Below are 24,448 nucleotides of genomic sequence, written 5' to 3' on the forward strand. Positions count from 1 at the left end.
AATCCTCCCCACTCCACCAAGAGTGTCTTTCCGCCGTCCACCTAACCTTCGTAACCTCTTAGTTCATGCCTATGAAATCCCCAAACCACCTTCCCTACCCTCTGGCTCCTATCCTTGTAACTGCCCCTGTGTAAAACCTGTCCCATGCACCCTCCCACCACCACCTACTCCAGTCCTGTAACCCGGAAGGTGTACACGATCAAAGGCAGAGCCACGTGTGAAAGCACCCACATAATTTACCAACTGACCTGCCTACACTGTGAAGCTCTCTATGTGGGAATGACCAGCAACAAACTGTCCATTCGCATGAATGGACACAGGCAAACAGTGTTTGCTGGTAATGAGGATCACCCTGTGGCTAAACATGCCTTGGTGCACGGCCAGCACATCTTAGCACAGTGTTACACCGTCCGGGTTATCTGGATACTTCCCACTAACACCAACCTATCAGAACTCTGGAGATGGGAACTTGCCCTTCAGTATATCCTGTCTTCTCGTTATCCGCCAGGCCTCAACCTCCGCTAATTTCAAGTTGCCGCCACTCATACCTCACCTGTCTTTCAACAACATCTTTGCCTCTTTACTTCCACCTCAACTGACATCTCTGCCCAAACTCTTTGCCTTTACAAATGTCTGCTTGTGTCTGTGTATGTGCAGATGGATATATGTGTGTATGCAAGTGTATACCTGTCCTTTTTCCCCCTAAGGTAAGTCTTTCCGCTCCCTTAAAACCCACATCCTTTCGTCTTTCCCTCTTTCCTGATGAAACAACCATTGGTTGCGAAAGCTTGAATTTTGTGTGTATGTTTGTGTGTCTATCAACCTGCCAGCGCTTTCGTTTGGTAAGTCACATCATCTTTGTTTTTAGATATAACATTTTTTTCTGTTATTTATGAGGAATGGGTCCTGAAAGTTTCGCCATACCCTTTGTTGCATCCTGTGTCATAAAGTTCATTCCTGTTTCCCCTGTTTCTTAAATATTTATCATGTTATGCAGCTATTAAGGCAAAATTAAATCTGATTTGGGCAATAACAAACATACTGTAACTTTAATTTCAGCAGTAATTTATTGTGCAATTTGTGTATGTTATGTAGGCTTCATGAGGAAACCACTTTGTGGCACCATTATGAGGTGTGCTCACAAGGTAATGGGAATTTTAACTTATCGTAAAGAATCTTTATTTGTTCATCAACTTTGTCCCCTTCAACGTAATCCCCCTCAGATCCCACTTGTGGCAGCACTTTTTCCAATCTTGGAAGTACTTCTGGAACTCACTTTTCGACATGATGTTCAACTCCTTTAGTGATTCTGTTTTCATCTCATCAATGGTGCCAAAACGATGTAGTTTCATGGTTCTCTTTAGCCTCAGGAATAGAATTTGCAGAGGGCCATGTCCGGTGAATACAGTGGCTGAGGCAACACAACGATTTTGTTTTTCTGCCAAAAAATCACGAACAAGTATTGAGGTGTGAGCAGGAGCATTATCATGATGCAATTTCCATGAATGGTTTTGCTGCAATACTGATTGTTTTCTTCAGACTGCTTCATGCAAACGGCACATAACTTTCAGGTGGTATTCTGTATTGACAGTGCTACTATAACACAGGAACTCACGATGCACTATCCTGTTGGAATTGAATAAAACAGTAAGAACAGCATTCACATGTAATCGACTTTGCTAAGTTTTTTCTGACTTGCTTCTTCAGGCAGTTTCCATTGAGATGATTGGGCCTTGGTTTTTATGTCATATACCCATGTTTCGTCACCTGTTGTAACCTTCTTCATTCAGCAGTTTGTGAGTGATGTATATGTAACGTCGTTTTTGGTCGAGATTTAACAATTTTAGAAAAAATGTTGCTGCTACAAGTTTCATGCCCAAAACATCTGAAAAAAATTGTTTGGTATGAGCCAAAGAATATACTGACATCATCAGCAACCTCTCTGATGGTGATTTTCCAGGACAATTTTCTTTACTTTTTACACGTTGTTGTCAGTATTTGATGTGATAGGGCATCCAGGGCAGTCATAGTCTTCAGCATCTTATTGGCCCTCTTTGAAACATTTTTACCACTCATAAACTCTTGTCTTACTCATAGCAGATTTGCAAAAAGCCACAGCCATTATTTTGAATGTGGTGCTGCACTTTATTCCATTTCCAAACAGATGTAATGCAGATTCTTTGATCAACCTTTTTTGAAAGTAAAAACTTGCTGAGCACTTTGAAAACACACACAAGCTTTTGACTGTCAACAATAAACTAAATATTCAAAACAGCTGAAAATGCTAACATACATCAGGAACATGAGTACCAACAAGATGAAAAAAATTGCAAATCCGATGTATAAAGCCCGTAAAATAAAAAAAAATTCCTGTTACTTTTTGATCATGTCTTGTACAATAATAATCTTATGCCTGCACATACGTTGATTACTGGAGATTTGAAAATTATTTTAACTAGAAAATGAAGTAGTAGATTTATTTTGATAATGATGGTAAGCCAGTAAATAAGTCACAAATGTAAGCTTTCCTTATACCGTGTTTAAATTACACGTGCATATTTTGCCAGAAGATAGCAGTATATGTTTGCTTGTTGCAGAGGCTGCAGGACATCACGTGGCAGCCTATGCCAGATACCTGATGTGTGGCATGAGTGTACAGGATTAGAACAGTATTTGGTTGTGCATTTTTAGGGGCCAAAAGACTCTCCACAAAAGAAGTACATCTTGAAATACCTCCCATGTATGGTGACAATATTCTATTGTGGAAAGTTGTCTTCAATTTGATACTAGGAGTTAAACAAGGATTGGCGAAGCATCAGAGACCGGGAGCATCCTGATGTCCCTGCTGTAGTGGCAACTGAAACCACAGAACATTGTGTGGAACAAATCATTTGTAATGATTATAAGGCTCAGTGACATAGTTCATACTGTAGGCTGTTCACATGGAACTTCTTATAGCGTTATGCATGAGTTGTTGAAGTTTCATGAAGTTTGTGCATTGTGGGTGCTGCACAAGTCAACTGAGGAACACAGAATGAAGCGAATGAGTGTGTCTTTCCAATGCCTCGTTCGATACTCAGAGGAATGGGAGAACTTCATGACATGAACTGTTGTAGGGCACGAGTCTTATGTTTGCCATTTTCAACCAGAAACCAAATGACTGTTCATGGAATGGAAACATTCCACCTCCCCGACAGCAAAAAAGTTAAAGATCATTTCATCAGCCCACAAGGTTATATGCTCACCAGGTTTCTGGACATGCAAGGGATCGTACTGATGACATTCCAGTCTCACAGTGAACCAGAGAATGCCACCTCATATTGCACCACTGTGCAGGAATTCCAACAGGCCATTCTTCTCCAGTGGTCTGGCATCCTGACAAAGCGAGTGATTCTTCTGGATGACAATGCTCTTACAGAAAGTGACTTTCATTTGTTTGGGTACCTAAAATTTACTTTGGGTGGCCAGTGTTTTGAAACTGATGATACCATAGCCAAAGAGATATGTTGGCTGTGACAGCAACCAAAAGACTTCTTTGCTGCTGGCCATCAAGGAGTTAGGATAAGTGTCAGAATGTACAGGGTGGACAGGTAGAAAAGTAAAATAAATTTCAGGAAATTATGTTTATTATTATTGTCTCTGTCCCATTTTGTGACTTATTTATTGAATTATCCCCATACTTGGAATTGCTGTGATAAAATTTAAATCATACATCCTAACTTTCTTGGACAAGTACATGTCAGCTGTTAGTATTTTTCATACAGTTCCTTTCCCCCATTTATAATATATTATTTATTGCATAATGAAATAGAAATGTGATAATGTCAAATACCAATCACCATTATGTTGATAAAGTGGTGATGGAAGTAGGTTTCACAATTAATTCTCCCTCTAGCAAATTTTCTGTCTGGTAAGCTGTGTTGAAATATGGTGTGGTGTGACTTACAGTATAATGTTATTTATAGGTACCTTCTCTTTGAGGGACATGAAACAGACAAACCAGAACCATTGAAGCTCTCTGAAATAAAATCACTCTGTGTTACCCGTTATCAAGATTCAGGTAAGGAACTGTCATTATGTGGTTGGAAGCTGCTATATTGCGGATTTGGTTTCATAGTAACACTGCATGTCTGGATGCACAAACTAATAAAAATTGTTTTTTAAGTCACTAATCATAGGTAAAAGTCTAGACCAGGAGCAGTGCCATTACTTCCATATTTAGCATAGAAATTTTGGCTAGTGCACACTTAGAGGTGTAACAAGAACAGATGGGAATGGGTCAACAGCTCGTTGTTAACTTTTTGCTAAATGTAGCCGAGCGTCCCATCATATCACTCCATTGGCTTTACATGTTCTCAGTCAAAGTGTAACCTTTCAGCCTAACCTAGATCTCTCTTTGTCCTTCAGCCCACTGTATTGAATGGTTTGTCTTTCATTGGTTACCTTAAAAACATCCTACTATGGTGGCACTTCACTGGACATTGATTTTAGTAGTCTGGCCCCATTTTATATGCATCTGGATTGCTTTGGCTGTTGCTTGATGCAGCAAGGCTCTTTCTTTGTTATGTGATGGGACACCTGTCTACTATGGTCACTGGCTAATGGCGCCAACACAGTAGCTTCAGATCTAGATAAGCTTCCGTTGTCTTAACCTCACTCTTCAAGACAAGAGCACTGGAGTTCAGTCTCATGCAAGCTCTGCAATGGATGTGTTAGGTAGCTCTGGACTTTGTATCTCTAATAGCGCAGTACATGATACCAAGTTCATTCTTGGGCATTTGTTGAGAAGTTATACCATCTTTACACCTACACAACTACAGCGCAGCTTGGTATATACAGCAGTGCATCGCACCGCAAGACTTTCTATCCAACAGGCAAATGCATGTTCCCACTTAGGTAGTAGCCAGGGTTTGAGCTCCTGCCCATCATGGCTGGTATGTTCACGAGAAGACTGTGTATCATTCTACAGAATCCTGCCCTGCCAATTTCTCTGTAAGAGACATTTGTCTGTCCCATGGCTTGTGATGACATTTTTCTTTCTCTGCTTCTCACAATATTAAAACGTTTGTTGATAGCTCGAGGTGAAAAGTTAGTGACTTTATTTTGTGTCTCCATGCTACTGTTGAACTGTATATAGTGTGTTTATTTTCTGGGCAAATCGGTACTAAGGATGCTAGTCTTACTGCACCTTGTGTTGTATTAGTAAGTGGCACCAATACTGTGTATGGCTTCAGGTATCGCAGAGAACTATTAATTTATGAAATTATTTAAATGATCCTTGTAGTATTTAGTTAATTGTCTTAACCTATTGTAAACGTTATTCATTGTTTCTGTGAGGAACATACCTGTTCCAACATGCTCAGTTTTAGCTAATTTTATGTGGATTATTTAGTTAGGAACGAGAAGTTGCCAAATCGTGTGCTTTAGAGGGAAACTGCCCTGTCTGGCATTGTCCCTTGTTGTAGACTTTAGCCCAAATATCATCATTCAAAATAGATTATATCTCAGATGTTTTTAAATTGTTGTAATTTCATGAAATTGGATTTGGATTCTGCATTATTGTCAAAAGCACACCATTCCACAGCAGTGGAGGTGAGGAACACTGAACACCACATATTTACCATGGAAATGTGTAAAACTGTAGACTTGTTGATCCAATTTTGGGGCCAGTATTTTGGTGATTGATGTAGTAGTCTTTCTCAGTTTAATTATTTTGGCTGTAGTCACTATCTGGATCCTGCCAGGCTGTGTGTTATTGTTAACAACATACTGCTGTTTAAGCCTAACTTTGATTCACAGTACCTTCCAGGCACATAGTTACATGTCACATTTGTTTTCTGGTATCAGCATTTCATAACATTTGTCTCGACATTTTTAATTCTTAAAGGATCATGGCTGTGCAATGCTGGCTATCTCTCATAATCCTGTTGGAGTCCAATCAGCAAATGCATAACTTGCAGTGACTGATGAAGATGACTAGGTATTTTTTTATAAGTTTTAGATACATGGTTTAGGGAAACATCACAATCAACCGAAATGTAAATCTTGTAGAAGTTCTGTATCTATATATATTGTAGAAATCATCCCAGAAAACCCGAGAAGTTAATTAGGAGGAACAGTTCACTAATTGACATAATATCTATGCTCTTACTTCTATGGCTGAAAAGAAATCCTGAGAACTGCTTCCGTTTGTAGGAAGAAATCACCCAGATCTAGGGACAGCATACAGCCTGCTGGAACTCAATAACTGTTATGGAGTAGTGCATAACACGTAGTAAGATTTTCCCTATTTTTTTAATAGTGTCATTTTTTCCCCGCAAGTGTTAAGCTACATTCACTGCGGTAGCAAAAGAAATTCGTTAGTGGTGTGGTTCTAACATCTTGATGCTGCATGTTTTCCCTATGTATAATACATGTGCCTCATGTAATGAGACACAGTTGAGGTCATAGTCTCACTTGGCAGTACACTGCTATCTCTGCTGTACAAGTAAATTTTATAAAAGTCATGGCTGATAAAGTACACTGCCATAAAAACAACCTGTTGGAGCACCTTTTATCAGTAAAGTAGAAGCAGCATTCATGCCAACAGGGTTTATATTAATGTGGTTTGTATTTTGTTCTAAAGGGTACTTTATTACCAGATAAAGGATTGTTACCTACTTGATGATGTTCTCTTGAGCTCATCATGTGAATCATGTCCTACTGGATGATCTTAACGTGCAAAGCATATATTCATGCAGGTAGGGACTTGGGTGAACTTGATGCTGTAATGCAGGGTGCAATGATGCAAACAGTGATCCAAATTTGCATGGATAGCTTGTAGAGTGCTGTGAAAATGCAGAATACATGTAGTCTGCTACTCAGTGTTTTCTCTGTGTGATGAGTATTGTTGATCTCTCACACACTCTTATTTAAAAGATATTCCCATATGTAATAAAGCATAATGCACAGTTAGTTTCATTTTACAACTGTACTGTTACAATAAAATCATGTAACTCATAGTCATGAATTTCTCTGTAAAAATTATATTTTAGACCTCTATATCATAAGTGTTAACAAATAAAGTATTTTTGTTTTGTCTTAATTTTTGTAAATGGTAGTGCCCTTTGAAAAATGTTTATTTTGTAAATAAACCAAAAGTACTTGAGACCTGGCAGATGTTTTGCATTAAAGCCCCCTCTTAGTGTGTTGAAATTTAGTTGACACCCCACACACTTATGGACTTTCTTTAACTTACAAATTTAAGATGAAAATATGAAATTTAAGTTAATTTTTCCACTAAATTTTTTTTTTTTTTTTTTTGGAAAGTCACAGAATGCTATCTTTTCTGTCATGTTGCCAGATATGACTGATGTAATTGTAAGCAGTATCTCCTCTGCTCCAGCTGTCTTTATTATGTATATATGTATTACTAAAAATGTAAAAATTTTCATATTTATAAGTATTTATGAATTATTTACTCGAAAAACGCCATCCAAAAACTTTTGAGAATTATACAAAATATTGTGTGGTTGATATGTTAGTTGTCAATACAGAGACAGTGGAAAATATTTTTGTGTGTAAAGTTTCAAAAATTTTTCAGCATTCTGCATATTTCACATCACTGAATTTCTAGTGTAAAATATGCATGTTGGCAACACTGTTTCCAGGCTCTTTTATTTATAAAAAGTGAGTGACAATTTGCATGTAATCCATTCTGCATCGAGTGTTGTGTTTGGTTCGAACTTTTTGTTATATACAGTGTCAGTGAAGAAATACAGTAGTGAAAGAGTGAGGTGTGTGGACTATGAAAAAAAGACACAATAAGGTAGTGTTTCAGAAAAGAGAAAAAACACTTCACAGTTGTTGGAAATCTGTCAGAGGTATTGCAGGAATATCGTGGTCCTCGAGGAATGATTCATTGTGCAGGAATTGCGACACTCACTACAGCTGCACTACACTCGTTATGTGAAGAAATTTAGTGACAACCCACCTGAATGATCACCATCACCTGAATGCAAAACTGAAGACGACAGTGCAGATAAAAAGAAAAGTGAAAGAAATTGAAACAAGGTTTACACAAGCAACATCTTCAAAACTTTATGAAATGTGTAATGTAGATGCACTTTGTGCAGAAACTGAAGATGGTGATATGTGCATGAAATGTGATATGTGGTTTCAGAACCTAAATACTGCTATCTCAGCTGCCACCTATGCTGAGAAGGTACAGTTACTGACACTGATACCAGGTAGCTACTGTAAGCAGAAGTTACAGAAATGCTTACCCACTTCCTCACATTATTTAAATTCAAAAGGTAAAATAAAGAATGATAGAGGTACTTGGGCATGCCCAGATTCTTATTGTGGGCATCTGTTGCAAGATGATACTGTTGCTCTGGAATATTACCTAAGTGATGACAAAGATTGCAGCAGGCAAAGTCCTAACTAGGCTGATGTTATCTCTGTTAGTGAAAATGGTGAAAAAGTTAAAAAAGTAAAAATATATGTGAAAAGATCAATAAGAGAAGCATATCTCCTAATGAAAAAGGAGAATCTGAATTTAAAAATTGGTCTCACAAAATTCTTCCCCTTACGACCAAAATGGGTAAAATGCCTGCCAGTGAAGGGAGTATGCATATGTGTTTAGGGTGCACTAATTTGAAATTTGTTTGTTTTGATATAAGCAGTGTCACAGGAAAGAAGTAAACAGAGATGGACCTGATGCTTTTCTGTATATGTCAAGAGCCGCAGATAAATGTTGGTGGCAGGAGTGTGCAGTGTGTCCTGGTGCTGAAGTGGTGACTGTTAAAGCATTACTCCTTATGGATACTGATAATGATGAAACCTATGCATTGTGTGAGGGAGGAGAGCCACAGAAGTTTGTTACAAAGGTTAGGCATTGGGTCATGAAAGTAATAGCTCACCATCATATCTGGAGGTTTTGGAGACAGGTCATAGCAGAAGTAAAATGAGCCACATCCCAGAATATTGATGCATTAGTTCTTCATTTCGACTTTGCTGAGAACTGGTCTGTTGCTTTGCAGAATGAAATTCAAAGTTACCACTGGTACGCATCACAGGTATCAATATTCACATGTGTTACTCACTTCCTTGGAACATCACACTGTCTTCCTACTGTCAGTGATCTCATAAGTGGCAGTACACATGCATGCTACACTGTCAGCATGAAAATTGATGACATAGCATCTAGAGGCCATGCATTTCCTAAACATGTGTATGTGAATGATGGTGCAGCATCTCATTTTAAAAACCGTTTTCAGCCTTATGAGTTTGGTCAATACTGTAGCGCAGGAATTAAGGCGAAAAAGGTATTTTTTTAGTAACAGGTCATGGAAAAAGTTCATCGGACAGGGTAGAAGGTCTCTGTAAACATCTTGCAACAAGATTTAATCTCCAGCATGAAGCTGTTGATGATATAAGAGATGCTAATGGATTTGTACACACCATGTCAACATTAGTAACACACATGAAACTCTTAATTCTAAATGAAAGTACATTAAGGGAATTCCATTTAAAAAAGAGAGAAGAGTGATCTGCTATGAAGCCTGTTGTAGGAATTCAATCAAGACACCATTGGATTGCATCCTGGAGTGGCACATACATTGCAAGAATGGTTCTCCATGAAATGCAGCCTATTACTATGAGTGAGATGCAGAGACCACAGTATCCATTAGAAGACCTTGAAGTGAGCCACTTCATTTCTTGTGTATATGACAATCAGTGGTGGATGAGAAAGATAATAATTGTCTCTCATGAGCTGCAAAATACAACCGTGTCCTTTATGACACCTCTTGCTCCTGCTAATGTTTTCAAATAGCTGTCATCAAAAGATCAGTGTGCAGTTCCCATTTCCCAAGTACTGATCTCGTTGGGTCATCCATGTCCATGCACAAATTCAACTCGGCTATACAAGCAGATGGGGAAGAAAAAACAAAACTCTTTTCAACAGTACATTGTTGATTGTTATATTGTATGTAATTTTAATTCATGGGAAGTCATGAAGAAATAAAAGCATGACAGAAGACAATAATAATTTGTGAATAATACCATAAAAAGAAAAATGGATATAAATATTCTATATCTCATTTTTGTTATAAAATGCTTTTGAACAAAATTATGAGTTATTTTCCCCCCTTACTTATAATGTTATAAAGTAATTATTTTGATTCAGAAATGCCAGTTTTACATCACATTTACTTAAAATCAGTGATCAGTTTAAATATTTAAATGTCCATGATTTTTGGCCTTTAGAGTTGAGCTAGGTCTATCTAAAAAAATTCTCACATTTTGTACATACAAGTATTGCCCATTCTGACTGTACTTTCCTTAAGTACAGTGACCATCTAATGTACCATGAAATTTTAGAAAATTTAAGATGGGGGTTTTGGAGAAAATATCTAAATAACCAAACATTTCAGATTCTTTCATCTTATGTACAAATATTTTGACAGTTTAAGAATTTCATGTATTAATGTCATAGCTGACATTTAGCAGTTCTTGCACTTTATCATTTCTCAAGACAATTACCATGCTGTGACTATTCTTATTTTCAAAACATAATTTTGAAATTCACAAAAAGTTACAAATTTTCATAGTTTATTCTTCCAGAATAAATGGAAAAAAGCTCAGAAGTGTATACAGTGTGTAAACTTTTAGATGGCAGGCCTCACCCTAGTCCTGAATCGGTAGAAGTCAGTAAACTTCGGGAGGCTTCGGTAGGTACGAAGTATCGACTGCTGCCAACATTACGTAGTTGACTGTGTTGTACAAGGTAATCATTGTCATCTGCTTCATTATTGTTTTGCGCTGTACTCTTCTGCGTGTTTTTATTGTGCAGTGTGCTAAACATTATCAAAATGAGTGAAGAGGCAGTTGCTGGCCTATCTCGGGAGTCACCAACAACCCCTACCGGTAGGCCTACGGTTAGAAGGAAATTAGTATTGCATAGCGATGCTCGCAAAAATATATTGCGTGTGATTGAATGCTGCGAATGGGAATATTTTAATCTACATGATGATTTCAGTTTCGTTTACGAACAACATTTAAAGCGAGTTTTACTTCCAAGCCTTTCGTCTGCTTTTGTGTAAGCATGACACGCAATTTGTAGTGCCGGCACTGCAACTGGTAGACGTTACTTGTCCCCCCCCCTCCCCCCAACAACTCATCATCTCTCGCCAGCCAATGCTTGCTTCCTCCTCTCCCCGCACTCCCCTCACAACTCTGCCATCTTACAGTTAACACACTGTATGTATTAATCATGTCCCATAGTATTGGGAACAAAGTATTTATTGAAAATAAATTCAGATCTCTATCACATTTGGTTTCTTTATTACATTTTTTTTTAATTTTCACAAATACTCTCATTTAGAGAGGTCTGTAACATTTTAACAAATCATCAAAAAATCAAAATATTGTAGTTTTGGTGGGATATTATGTATAACTTCAACACACATTTTTCTCAGCAAACTTTGAAATAGTGATGTGGCACATTCACTCTTGACCTGTGTGATTTGAGATGAATCGCCCAGCCGTCAGTACACTGCATTATGAAATGTCAGTAAGTTCACAGTAAAGTAATTGTCTTGATCCACAAGAAAATTAAATCAATTCACACTACTAATATACTGTATATCAGTTTATAAACCGAATACAAGCTAGCAGTTTACAGTAAAACAGGTGTCACAATATTGATACATGATGGTTAAAATCACTGCAGTAGTTAGTTCACGTGACTGAACAGGCATCTTTGACTTGCATGGTGGTAACAGCAATTTGTGTCGTTGTTCTGCGGAGTCCATAAACACAGCATCGTTGTCTAGGGAAGCATCTGTTAGACCAGGACAAGACAATGGCTGACTCGCAGAGAATGATAGTGGGCTCATGGCTGCCAAGGCTTAAATTTGCCAGCTAGCTGGTCTCGCTTGATTGGCCAGCTGGAGATGTTTCCTTGCTAATAGCAGCCTCGCTGGATGTAGATGTAATAATGATTGTTGCTAGTTCCATGTCTTCCATCAATCCCATCACCTGATATCACTGAAAAAAAGAGTACTGATACAGTTTTTCAAGATACCCTCCCACCTCCTCTATAAGAATGTGCTGAATTCTAAGTGTCACTGGTTGGATCTGTGATTGCTCTTTTACATCGTTATCATCAGTGGTTGATACTTTGTTTACAAAAGCATGCAGAAGAAAAATGTGCCCTAAGAAGATAAGAAAGATTCATACACACCATGTGTATTGAATGGTCCCGGTAAGCAGTGGAGACATATTCCAAGGAGCACACAAGCTATACTTCCAGAACTTATGCTCTTTGACAAATTTTGCATAAGAAACAAAGTATATTTCCAAAGAAAATGCACATACGAGGGCTATCCACAAAGTACATTACGTTTTGGAATTATAAATAATTGGAATTTTTTTTTTATTATATACAGATGAAAGCCACACTTAAATACTACTTTTCTACATAGTTGCCATTTAAATTAAGGCACTTATCGTAGCAATGGATAAGCTTGGAAATTCCTTCGTCATAAAATTCGGCCGCCTGCGCCTTCAACCATGTGGTTACCTCTTCTTGAAGCTGTGGGTCGTCATCAAAATGCTGCATAGCCAAGCACTTCTTCATTGCTGGGCATAAGTAGAAGTCGCTCGGTGCCAGGTTGGGACTGTACGGTGGATGAGGAAACAACTCCCACTTAAAAGATTTGAGAACTTCACGATTGGCATTTGCCGTGTGAGCCCGGGTGTTGTCGTGAATCAGCAAGATCTTTGAGCCCAACTTTCCCCTGCGCTTGTTTTGTATTGCTCTTCTGAGGTTGTGCAGAGTTTGGCAATACTTTTGAGAGTTTATTGTAGTGCCTCTTTCCAGGAAATCCACAAAAATCACACCTTTTCTGTCCCAAAAGAGGTAACCATGTGGTTGAAGGCGCAGGCGGCCGAATTTTACGACGAAGGAATTTCCAAGCTCATCCATCGCTACGATAAGTGCCTTAATTTAAATGGCAACTATGTAGAAAAGTAGTATTTAAGTGTGGCTTTCATCTCTATATAATAAAAAAAATTTCCAATACTTTATTTATTTTTAATTCCAAAACGTAATGTACTTTGTGGATAGCCCTCGTATTTACTGGTTGTGCTAGTAAACTTCCTTGTTTGAGCTTTCAGAATAATTATAACGATTTTATTGCTGTTTGACACACACTACCATGCCCATTCACACATTTATCTGTGCCAGAAATGATTCATCAGTGTACCTCAGCTTGGTCTTAGTGTTATGAAGGCATACTGAAAATTAATGCCTCTGAATTTTTATGTGAAAACTCGTAAAGATTTTTAAATGAAACAGATGTGATTAGCACTCTACATTTTTATTCTTCATGTCTACATATTTATTTCTCAACGTAGTCCACCTGGCATGAATACATTTCTCCCAACGAGAGACCAGTTTGTTGACACTGTCACCATAGAATGTTTGACTTTGTTGATGGAGCCACAACCTTACCTTTGCTTGCACTGATTTATCAGTATCAGAATGAAGTCCTCAAAAGTGTTGCAAATGGATGAAAAATCAGATGGGGACAAGGTTGGGACTGTATGGTAGATCATCGATGACAGTGAACCCAAGGTGACAGATTGTTGCAGCACTTGTGTGTGGTATGGCATTGTCATGCTGAAGGAGAGGATTCTCAATATGCTGACAAACTCTTCAAATTCCAAACTTGATTACAGCTCACTGATCTTTGCACACCAGAGATAGTTACGTTATGAGCTACCATGCTATACACAACAGTTTGTAGTCCTTTTACAGCAGAGGGCTTCAAATGTGTGGGCATCAAGAATAAAGATGTGGAGTGTTAATAAGGTTTGCTTCATTTAAAAAAAAAAAAAAGCTTGAAAGGTTTTGACATAAATTTGGAGGAATTACTTAGTTAGGTGTACTAAGTAGTAAACTGCCTGTAATATATGATGATGTATTTTCAGTGGTCTCATTTGTTGACAGGTACTGTGTGTGCTGTGCTTCTATATTTTTGAATGCTTATTGTTTCAAGGTCCATGTGGTGTGAAGATTGTTTACGACAATGGTGAGAAGGATGGGCCCTATCGGCAGCTAAAGTTATCTTGTGGTCAAGAAACTGATCAAACAGCATCTGGTCTGTGGGTGTCGGCCATTCATGAGGTCAGTATAAACAAATCTTCCATATGTAACAATGAAAGTTGCCACTCGCCATATTGCAGAGACGGTGAGTCGCAGATGCACATAACAAAAAGTTTGTCACAAATAAAATTTTTGGCCAGTAAGGCCTTCGTCAACAATACACACACGCCGCCCCCCCACCCCCCACCCCCACCCCCTACACACACAAAATTAGCAGTTTGCGGATAAGAATTTCATTAATAAATCTCATCTGTTCAGTACATTTTCTTTCAAAACCAAGTTAGTGGCCCTATATACGAATATCAGAGAGTGGCAGAATAATTCATTGTTAGTGTTGTAGCAAGTGCGTTGTTATCATCTCTCCTCACCACACTTCCGCACAGCTCTGACTGACTGTCCAACTGAGTTCACACATAACATATGTATTTATATTCACTCATAAATGTTGGTGAGCTTGTAGCTACACACACAATGATTTTTTTTTTTTTTTTAAGAAAGAAATAAATTCGCATAAAACACAACACAGTGGAATATTACTACATACTAATGTCCAAATAATCGTAACAAATTCTGGTCTTTCGAGATGAGTGACAGTGATGTTGCTTAAAAGAATTCTGCCCATGGGGTTGTACATTGAGTTGTTAATCGTTGGTAGCTAGATTTGGACTGATTGCGCACAGATGTTATTGTCATGATTTCCGAGTGCAGACAGGGGTATATAAAGATGGGTGTATGGATTTTCAGTGCCATTGGTAATTTTATTTGCAATTATAATGATATAAGGTTCAAATTTAGGAGGGGGTCAATCTGTTCAGCCCAACAACAATATTGCTTAACTGTTTGATAGATAATTAGAAAATTATTAAAGTCTGAAGTATTGTTTGATTATTACACTTTATACCAGTGCGGTGGGTTATTGATTTTCATGTAAAATTTCCAGGTTCATAATTTCTTTAATTTCTGTGACTTCTGGATGTTGAGGAAGGAAGATGAAAGAAGATTGGAGGCACTAGAGATGTGGATATGGAGAAGAATGGAAAAAGTGAAATTGGAAGACAGAGTAAGGAATGAAGAAGTATTAAGAAGAGTTGGAGAAGAAAGAGAAATGTTGAAAGTCATCAGAAAGAGAAAAGAGAAATGGATTGGACATTGTTTGAGGATGGACTGTTTATTGAAGGAAGGGAAAAAGGGAAGAGGAAAAAGAAGATATCAAATGCTAGACAATGTCAAAGGAAACAAATATTCAGAAATGAAAAGACTGGCTATGGACAGACAAAAGTGGAAAAGGCTTAACCCATGACAAGACCTGCCATAAGGCAGAATACCATACTACTACTCTAGATTTTGGCTTGTTTGAGTAAACAAAGACAATGTGATTCAGAAAAATTAGGGCAACAAAAGGATAATGTCAAATCTAGGTAATAAAGATAGCTTGAAAGTTCAAATAATGAAAGTATTTTTGGTTCAGTCCAAACTTTAATTATGAATTTTTTCTTGGTTAATGAGTTTTCAGAGAAAGTAAACTGATTACAGGAAATAACAAAACTAGGACTATCGAAAGTGCTAGGTCTTTTTACAAATGAACTGTTATTAACTCACATAATTTTTTATGATTACATACTACAGGAACAACTGAAATTATCAATTTCTCTTAACTAACAATCTTTTAGAGAAAACTGAAATATACCATTGGAATCAGGAGATTGTAAATTATAAGATGAATAGCAACATTATGTAAAATACTCCGTGAATAATTATTTGGAAATTTTGTATATGAATCGGCATATGATTGGAAGCAGTTGGAATAGAATGATAGCAAATGGAGTCTTGCTATATTTGAACTGGACTTGTGTTGGGGAGTGATATTCAAATGCCAGTACAACTATTTTGATTTGATTTGTCTAAACTTTTTTTTAAAAAAAAAATTGCTTGAAATGGATGCTGAGATTTTTTCTTAGATAAGACTGGTACTGGTTTTTCTGCCCCCACACCAACTTTATTTTTGAAATTCTTTCTCAACTGTGACAGTGCTCTTTGATAAATGATCCTGTTATTGACAATATTTTGGATTCTACATTACGTGGTAAACTTTTGGAAAAAGCCTTTGTTATAGTCAGTTAAAATTATTTTAAAATATTACTCTTAGGCATTTACACATTTTTTCCATTCTCTAAAGAAACTTAAAAAGCCTCAGCTCAGAGCTTAATAAAATAACTTTTAGAGATTTCTGATATGCGGACACTGACATTGTCCAAAAAGGCAGTACCCTGAGCTGTGATGGGGAAAATCACAGAAAGATGTCCTCTTGGCAGACGAAGACTGTTGTTGATGGGGTAAGCTAGTAAACAGCTCAACGAAGCAGGTTGCTGAGGACCACTTGTTACCTGAACGTGTGGTCTTAGGGGTCAGTGGTCACATAACAAGGACAGTGGTACATTATTACAACTATTTGAACATGTAAGAAGCACATTTGCACTTAATTTATTTACACGTCAAGTTCCATAGGACCAAATCAAGGAGCAAATCTCCAAGGTCATGGAATGTGTCAGTACATGAAATTACAACATAAAAGTAATAACGGATAAAAATAAAATGTTTATGAACCCAAAAAAAGTTTAGCCATAAGTTTAAGTAAATGCAGTCAACAATAGAACATAAGAATCAGCTTAATTTTTCAAGAAACTCCTCAACAGAATAGAAGGACCAACCATGAGGAAACTCTTCAGTTTTAATTTGAAAGTGCGTGGATTACTGCTAAGATTTTTGAATTCTTGTAGTAGGTTATTGAAAATGTATGCAGCAGTTTACTGCACACCTTTGTGCACAAAAGTTAAGGAAGTCTGATATAAATGCAGGTTGGATTTTTGAGGAGTGTTAACTGAGTGAAAGTTGCTTATTCTTGGGAATAAGCTGATATTGTTAACAAGAAACAACAGTAAAGAATATATACATTGAGAGGCCGATGTCAAAATACCCAGACTAGAGAACAGGGGTTGACAAGAGGTTCGCAAATTACACCACTTGTTGCCTGAACCGCCCATTTCTAAGCCAAAGCTATACTTTTGGGAAGAGTTACCCCAAAATATAACACCATATGACATAAGTGAATTAAAATAAGCAAAGTGGGCTAATTTCTGTGTTGAACAATCACTTACTTCAGGTACTGGTAGAATAGTAAAAATAGCAGCATTAAGTCTTTGAACAAGATTTTGAATGTGGGCTTTCCACGACAGTTTACTATCTATCTGAACACCTAGAAATTCAAACTGTTCAGTTTCACTAATCATATGCCCATTCTGTGAAATTAAAATTTTGGGTTTAGTTGAGTTGTGTGTTAGAAACTGTAGAAACTGAGTCATAATGTTGTTTAGCATTAGTTTAATTTCTACAAGCCATGAATTTAGGTCATGAACTGCACTATTTGAAACCGAGCCAGTGTTGCACACAACACCCTTTACTGTCAAGCTAGTGTCATCAGCAAACAGAAATACAGGGTGATTCAAAAAGAATACCACAACTTTAGGAATTTAAAACTCTGCAACGACAAAAGGCAGAGCTAAGCACTATCTGTCGGCGAATTAAGGGAGCTATAAAGTTACATTTAGTTGTACATTTGTTCGCTTGAGGCGCTGTTGACTAGGCGTCAGCATCAGTTAATGCTAAGATGGCGACCGCTCAACAGAAAGCTTTTTGTGTTATTGAGTACGGCAGAAGTGAATCGACGACAGTTGTTCAGCGTGCATTTCGAACGAAGTATGGTGTTAAACCTCCTGATAGGTGGTGTATTAAACGTTGGTATAAACAGTTTACAGAGAATGGGTGTTTGTGCAAAGGGAAAAGTTCTGGACGGCCGAGAACGAGTGATGAAAATGTAGCACGCATCCAGCAAGCATTTGTTCGCAGCCCAGGAAAATCGACTCGCAGAGCTAGCAGAGAGCTGCAAATTCCACTATCTACTGTATGGAGAGTCCACATTGGCACTTATCTGTCCGTAACTACCTGAACGTCAACTACCCGAGGCGATGGATCGGCCGCCAGGCAGCCCGTGACAGAGCACTTCATCACTGGCCTCCAAGAAGCCCTGATCGTACCCCCTGCGATATGGTGTTTCGGCCACCTCTCCCAGCCACCATTGATGATTTGAAACGAGAAATAACAGCAGCTATCCAAACTGTTACGCCTGATATGCTACAGAGAGTGTGGAACGAGTTGGAGTATCGGGTTGATATTGCTCGAGTGTCTGGAGGGGGCCATATTGAACATCTCTGAACTTATCTTTGAGTGAAAAAAAACCTTTTTAAATACTCTTTGTAATTATGTATAACAGAAGGTTATATTATGTTTCTTTCATTGAATACACGTTTTTAAAGTTGTGGTATTCTTTTTGAATCACCCTGTATTTTAGAGTTAGCCATAATACTAGAGGCGTATTGTTTATATAAATAAGGAACAGTAGTGGCCCCAACACTGATCCGTAGGGCACCCCCCCCCCCCCCCTCCCCCTCATTTGACCATACCCCACTCAGACCGCACATCATGGCCGTTCTCAAGACTGTGAGTCATAACCTTTTGTTGTCTATTGCTAAAGTAAGAGGTGAACCAATTGTGACCTACTCCACGTATTCTGTAATGGTCCAACTTCTGGAGCAATAGTTTGTGATCAACACAAACAAACACATCAGTTAAATAAAAATATTTGTCTAGCATTCAAAACCTTTTGTTTAACTCATCCAGTACTTCATAGAGAAAAGAGAATATAGCATTTTCAGTTGTTAAATGACTTCTAAAACCGAACTGTACATTTCATGGCAAATTAAGTGATATAAAATGATCAATACACAGCCTTTTCAATAACTTTAGCATCTACATCTACATCTACATCTACATCCATACTCCGCAAGCCACCTGACGGTGCGTGGCGGAGGGTACCTTGAGTACCTCTATCGGTTCTCCCTTCTATTCCAGTCTCGTATTGTTCGTGGAAAGAAGGATTGTCGGTATGCCTCCGTGTGGGCTCTAATCTCTCTGATTTTATCCTCATGGTCTCTTCGCGAGACACTGATGGCATACAAATAGGTCTAAAATTATCTACATTATCCCTTTCTCCCTTTTAATAAAGTGGCTTTACTACTGTGTACTTTAATCGTTCACGAATCTGACCATTCCTATAGGAAAAATTACAAATATGGCTAAGTACAGGGCTAACATGTACAGCAAAGTACTTTAATATTCTGCTAGGCACTCCATCGTATCCATGAGAGTGATTTAATTATTGACTCAATCTCCACCTTGTCTGTATCACAGAGGAGTATTTCAGACATCAATCTCGGAAAGGCATTTGCCAAGAGCGTTACATGATTCCCTGTAGAAACTAAATTTAAATATTTAATTCACCAGCAATGCTCAGAAAATTATCATTAAATACTGTACATATATCTGATTTATCAGTAACAGAAATATTTTTACTATGAACTGACTTCATATCGTTGATTTTGTGCTGCTGACCAGACACTTACTTCACAAGTGACCATATGGTTTTAATTTTATCATGTGAATTAGCTATTCTATTTGCATGCCATATACTCTTTGTCTTCCTAGTAACATTTTTAAGCACCTTACAATACTGTTTGTAATGGACTACTATAGCTCGATTGTGACTACGTCTAACATTTTGGTATAATTCCTGCTTTGTTCTACATGATACCCTTATTCCACTATACCCGGGCCGATGAAACATGTCACTTGACAGCTCGTGTGGGGTTGGCTACACTACGATTGCGAGGTTGCAGTAGCTGCCAGCGCACACGCCCACAACTCCGAAGTACGTTTTGTAAATGTAAGCTACAATCAACGTTTATATGTTAAGTGCAACAAAATACGTTATTCTAACAATGGATAGAACAATGACGTTCGATAGTATATGAAACTGGGAAGTAAAAACATCTGAAGTTAATGATAATATCTATGAAAAGTCGTTCTAAATCATTACAGTAATATCTGCATGTACAACGGCGTATAATAATGTAAATCTAAGCATACCAAGTAACACGCTATCCACACTCATAGAAAGAAATAAAGCAAAACACGCATAGCCTATCCGATTGCTGAGAGAAAAAGAATTAATTCTGTACACATTTACACTCACCAATTTACGATGTCAATGCCGCAATTCCATCCAGTTCTCCTTCACTATCATCGGAATCGGTGCCAAAATCTTTGTCTTCGTCATCATCATCATTAAGAGAAATCATTAATTGTTGGTTTTCACTTATAATGCTGTCTATAGTCTGTGCTTCTCTTGTCAGTTTAGCAAGATGGTCTACTTTCTTCCTCCATGAGGTAGCGTCTACAGTAGCAAGACCTTCACATAGCAGTCTTTCCACTTCTGTTAAAGTAAAAGTCTTGTTGTTACTTCTAATGTATGCCTTGACTTCGCTCCAAACCAATTCAATTGGATTAAAATGGCAGTGATAAGACGGTAGCCTAATTACCAAGTGACACTGTTTGCTTGCAATTTCATCTACGATGTAGTTAGGCATCACAGGCTTATTTTGTTTCACAAGTGAGTATAACAGCAGCCTTGTCATGCTCATGTCCGCAGCAATGTCTCCGCCTGCAACCACTGCACCATAGTTTCATTACGGTCACTAGTGGTGGGATTTTTATCTGAAATCACGGAATGCTATGGTGCACTGTCCATCACAAAAACTGTCGGAACACTGAACTGGAGCAACAAATTTTTAAACCACCATAGAAACCGTGGGCGGTCCATACCCTCATACCAGTGTTTTTTCGATCGAAAAACTAGGAGTCCTTCAGGCAAAAAGCCGTTTGAAGATCCTGCATGGGTCACAAGTAATTGGGACCCTCTTCCTGTTGGCTGATGATCACTGCTATTCGGAGTATCATCTGTCCAGCATTTCTCAACTGATTCTCCAACATTGACCCAGGTTTTGTCTAACCATATGACTGAGTGTATATGCTTTCCTACAGTTTTAGTCAATCTAATTTTTTAAAACGGAAGCCTGTACTTTTTAATATCATCTTAAGTGACGTTTTCCCTCCTGAGAAAAGTTCACTTTCTTTTAAAGAAATTAGCAACTTTGCTATTGTGGAGTATTCTTTCCTTTTATAGTATCCGTATATGTGCCGACGAATTGCATCAGATTGGGAAGAATCAATATCTGTAACAGGATGAGGCTGCTCTTTTTCGTGCCCGGAGTACTTAAACACACACTCTTTCTTCCGCAGGGGCTTTCTTCCACACTGTTTACTTCACTGTCTTGTAAGTCTTGAAGTAGCACACCTTTCCTTATAACTGTTCTTTCAGTGAGTCCTAAAGTTTTTAAGGTACGATCTAAAACTTTATTGCCAGGAATCGATGCATGCCCATGAACAGAAACAAATTCTTTGTCTTGTCCGTAAAACTCGTGCTTCCTCCATAGCAATTCCAAAGCCTGACTATTTAATGGCACTCCACGGCACAACGGATTGTCGCTTGGTGAACGATGTCATTTTGGTGACATGGTTTAACAAACAACACAACAGCAGGCGTTCGCGCACTAACATACAATGTTTACATGTAAGCCGGCAACGTGGTAGCATCGACGCCGGAACCGGCTTTTGTTCTGTGCTGTTATTGGTTCAGAAGACACGGCACCTCCCGTTCCTCACTTATTCGTTAGTTCTACCACCAACTCTACAGCGATTGAGGAATGACCTCGAAGTGACATGTTTCAGTGACCCGGGTTTAGTCAGCCAGCCAGGTGCCCTTTTACTGGACCCCTAACCCCATTTAGAACGTTCTAATGGAAGGCAGCTCTCAAACAGCATGAGAAATGTGTTAAGGAAAGCATTACATTTTCAGCTATGTTACTGGCACTATAAACGTCCTGCCACTCTTGTTCCTTGATGAGTTGCCGTTGGAGTAAGTTTCCTACAAAGTTTGTATTTACATGTGACATTTATTTGAGTACAAAAGCCTTTTAGTGTCAAAATTTGTGCATCACGGTCTGAAATGCCATTCACCATTTTGCTAACAGAATGCCCATCAAGTAATGAAGAATGAATAAAAATATTGTCTATGGCTGTGCTACTGTTCCCCTGCACCCTAGTTGGAAAGACTTTAGGATATCTACCAACATCCTTTTTCTTGCACAATCATATACAAAATTAATATTGTAGTCACCACATATAACTAATTTCTGGTGGTTCCTATAAAATCAATCAAGAACCCTCTGTAGCTTGAGCAGAAATGCTCTGAAGTCAGAGTTAGGGGTCCTATAAACAACAATCATCGTGTGTTTCCATTATTATTGAGAATCAGAATCTTATTGCCATTTTTCTTGTCTCCCAAACTTCTCTGTGACAATATTGTTATCAGCATACCCATACTAATTGATCTCTACCTCTCTTACGTCTCCCACTCCCTAACATCTCTGCATTCCTCATACCAATCTCTGACTATCTCTTGTTTTTCATTTATAGTCTTAATGTAGTGCCTACATCACACTTTTTATGTTTAAAATTCTTTATATTAAACTAGTCCTTAACAGTGGAATTTCGGTTATGATAGTGGTTTTATACAAACAACTACTCATACACTAGTGTCCAAAATTAAAGCAACACACTACTATTTCCCCATCCTGCATCTAATTCACAATATAATCGTACAAACTGTCAAAAGATTTCCATATGATCGTGTCCTGCATGGTGATGACATTATGGTCAATGGACAACCACACCAACGATGACATTGGCTGTAATGGCATGATGGTACCACCTTAGTATTGCACAGCAACTGGCATCTGACCTCCCAGCACCCACTGGATGTGTTGTAGCAAGGCAAACGGTGCACAGAAAGCTTCAGAAGAGTGGCCTTTATTGTTGGAGACCTGTTGCATGTGTACCCCTGATGCGTCTTCACAGAAGGGAACGTCTAGAGCAGAGCTGTTACCATTCTACCAGGATGGTTGAACAGTGGACCAGTGTTCTTTCCACAGAAGAGTCCCAATTTGGTCTGGACATGATTTCGATGGATTCTCACCTGGAGGGAATGTGGAACATTATTTCGGGACCTAACCATTGTGGAAAGATACTGATATTGAGGATTGTCCCTAGTGGTGTGGGTAGGGATTATGTTGACCATTTAAACAACTCTTCATAAAATTGGTGGTTAAATTGGAAAGGTTTAACTGCTGTCAGATATCATGATGAGATCTTGGGACCTCGTGCGGTTGTTGCAAGGTGCTGTGGGCCCAGATTTCGTGTTGCTGGACGATAATCCTCAACCTCATAGAGCACACGTGGTTGATGTTTTCTTAGAAATGGAAGATATTGCAGCCGTGGTGTGGCCTGGTAGTTCTCCTGATTTTAATCCCATAGAGCATGTCTGGGATGCACTAGGGACATGGGTTGCATCACTTCAGCATCCACCAACCACTCTCCATGACTTGTGAGCAGCGCTGCAGGAAGAATGGGAGTTATTGCCTCACCAGAGGTTGACATCATTTGCAGTGTGCACCATTGCTGTCAGGCCTGTATTGCTGCCAGAGGTGGTCACACCCCCTACTGATTGCATTACCCAGTTGTGTAAATTTTTTAAGTTGGGAAAAATGAAGAACATTTTTGTCTACTGTCTTGCATTCTTTATATAACTGCCTTATTATCACCTGATTATACTTTTTTGTGGCAAAATGAATGCAACCTTGCAAAATTTTGGTTTGTTGCTTTAATTTTGGATACCAGTGTATTTATTCACATGTTCTTCGATACTGAAAATGTACATCAGCTCAAGTCACTGTACTGAAAAGAAACCCACTGCTGCTGGAACAGTGATGACAAATTAAGGTGCAGGTCAACTGATGTATTATTGAACCATGAGAGAGAAAGTTTTGAAAAGTGACGGTACATTAACAGTATTGTCCCGATTCTAAAGTACTCCTAATAATGAGCTGTTGGTGAAAGATGAATTTTAATCACCAAAGAAACTAAAAGATGAATTAATGTATACAAAAATGGTAAAAAGATGTATGAGGGACAGAACAAAGGAAGAAAATAATGGTGATGGACTGTTAAGGAGAGAATGATAATGCAAAATGCAAAAAGAAAAAAGAAAGGAAGACTATGGAAGAAGTTGTAGGAATCAGGGAATAAGAGATTGATGGTGATTGAGAATAACTATTGCCTATAACAGAGAATATGTTTGAAGGACTTCTTTGAGCTCTGATCCTAAAAGCACTGCTGCTCTTGTCCAAACAACTCAAGTTGAGACACTACAGCCAGATTAAAATT

General features: G+C 38.3%; 1 protein-coding gene across 1 annotated transcript in view; it reads left to right on the forward strand.

The window, feature by feature from the left end:
- LOC124711897 (zinc finger FYVE domain-containing protein 21-like) overlaps positions 1-24,448 on the forward strand; it is a 55,510-nt gene that overhangs the window by 28,879 nt on the left and 2,183 nt on the right. The window contains exons 5-6 of the mRNA XM_047242144.1: positions 3,966-4,060; positions 14,049-14,176. Of these exons, the coding sequence (XP_047098100.1) occupies positions 3,966-4,060; positions 14,049-14,176 (223 nt within the window). The remainder of the gene's footprint in view (positions 1-3,965; positions 4,061-14,048; positions 14,177-24,448) is intronic.

Source organism: Schistocerca piceifrons, chromosome 8, assembly GCF_021461385.2.
Source record: "Schistocerca piceifrons isolate TAMUIC-IGC-003096 chromosome 8, iqSchPice1.1, whole genome shotgun sequence".
Lineage (NCBI taxonomy): Eukaryota > Metazoa > Arthropoda > Insecta > Orthoptera > Acrididae > Schistocerca > Schistocerca piceifrons.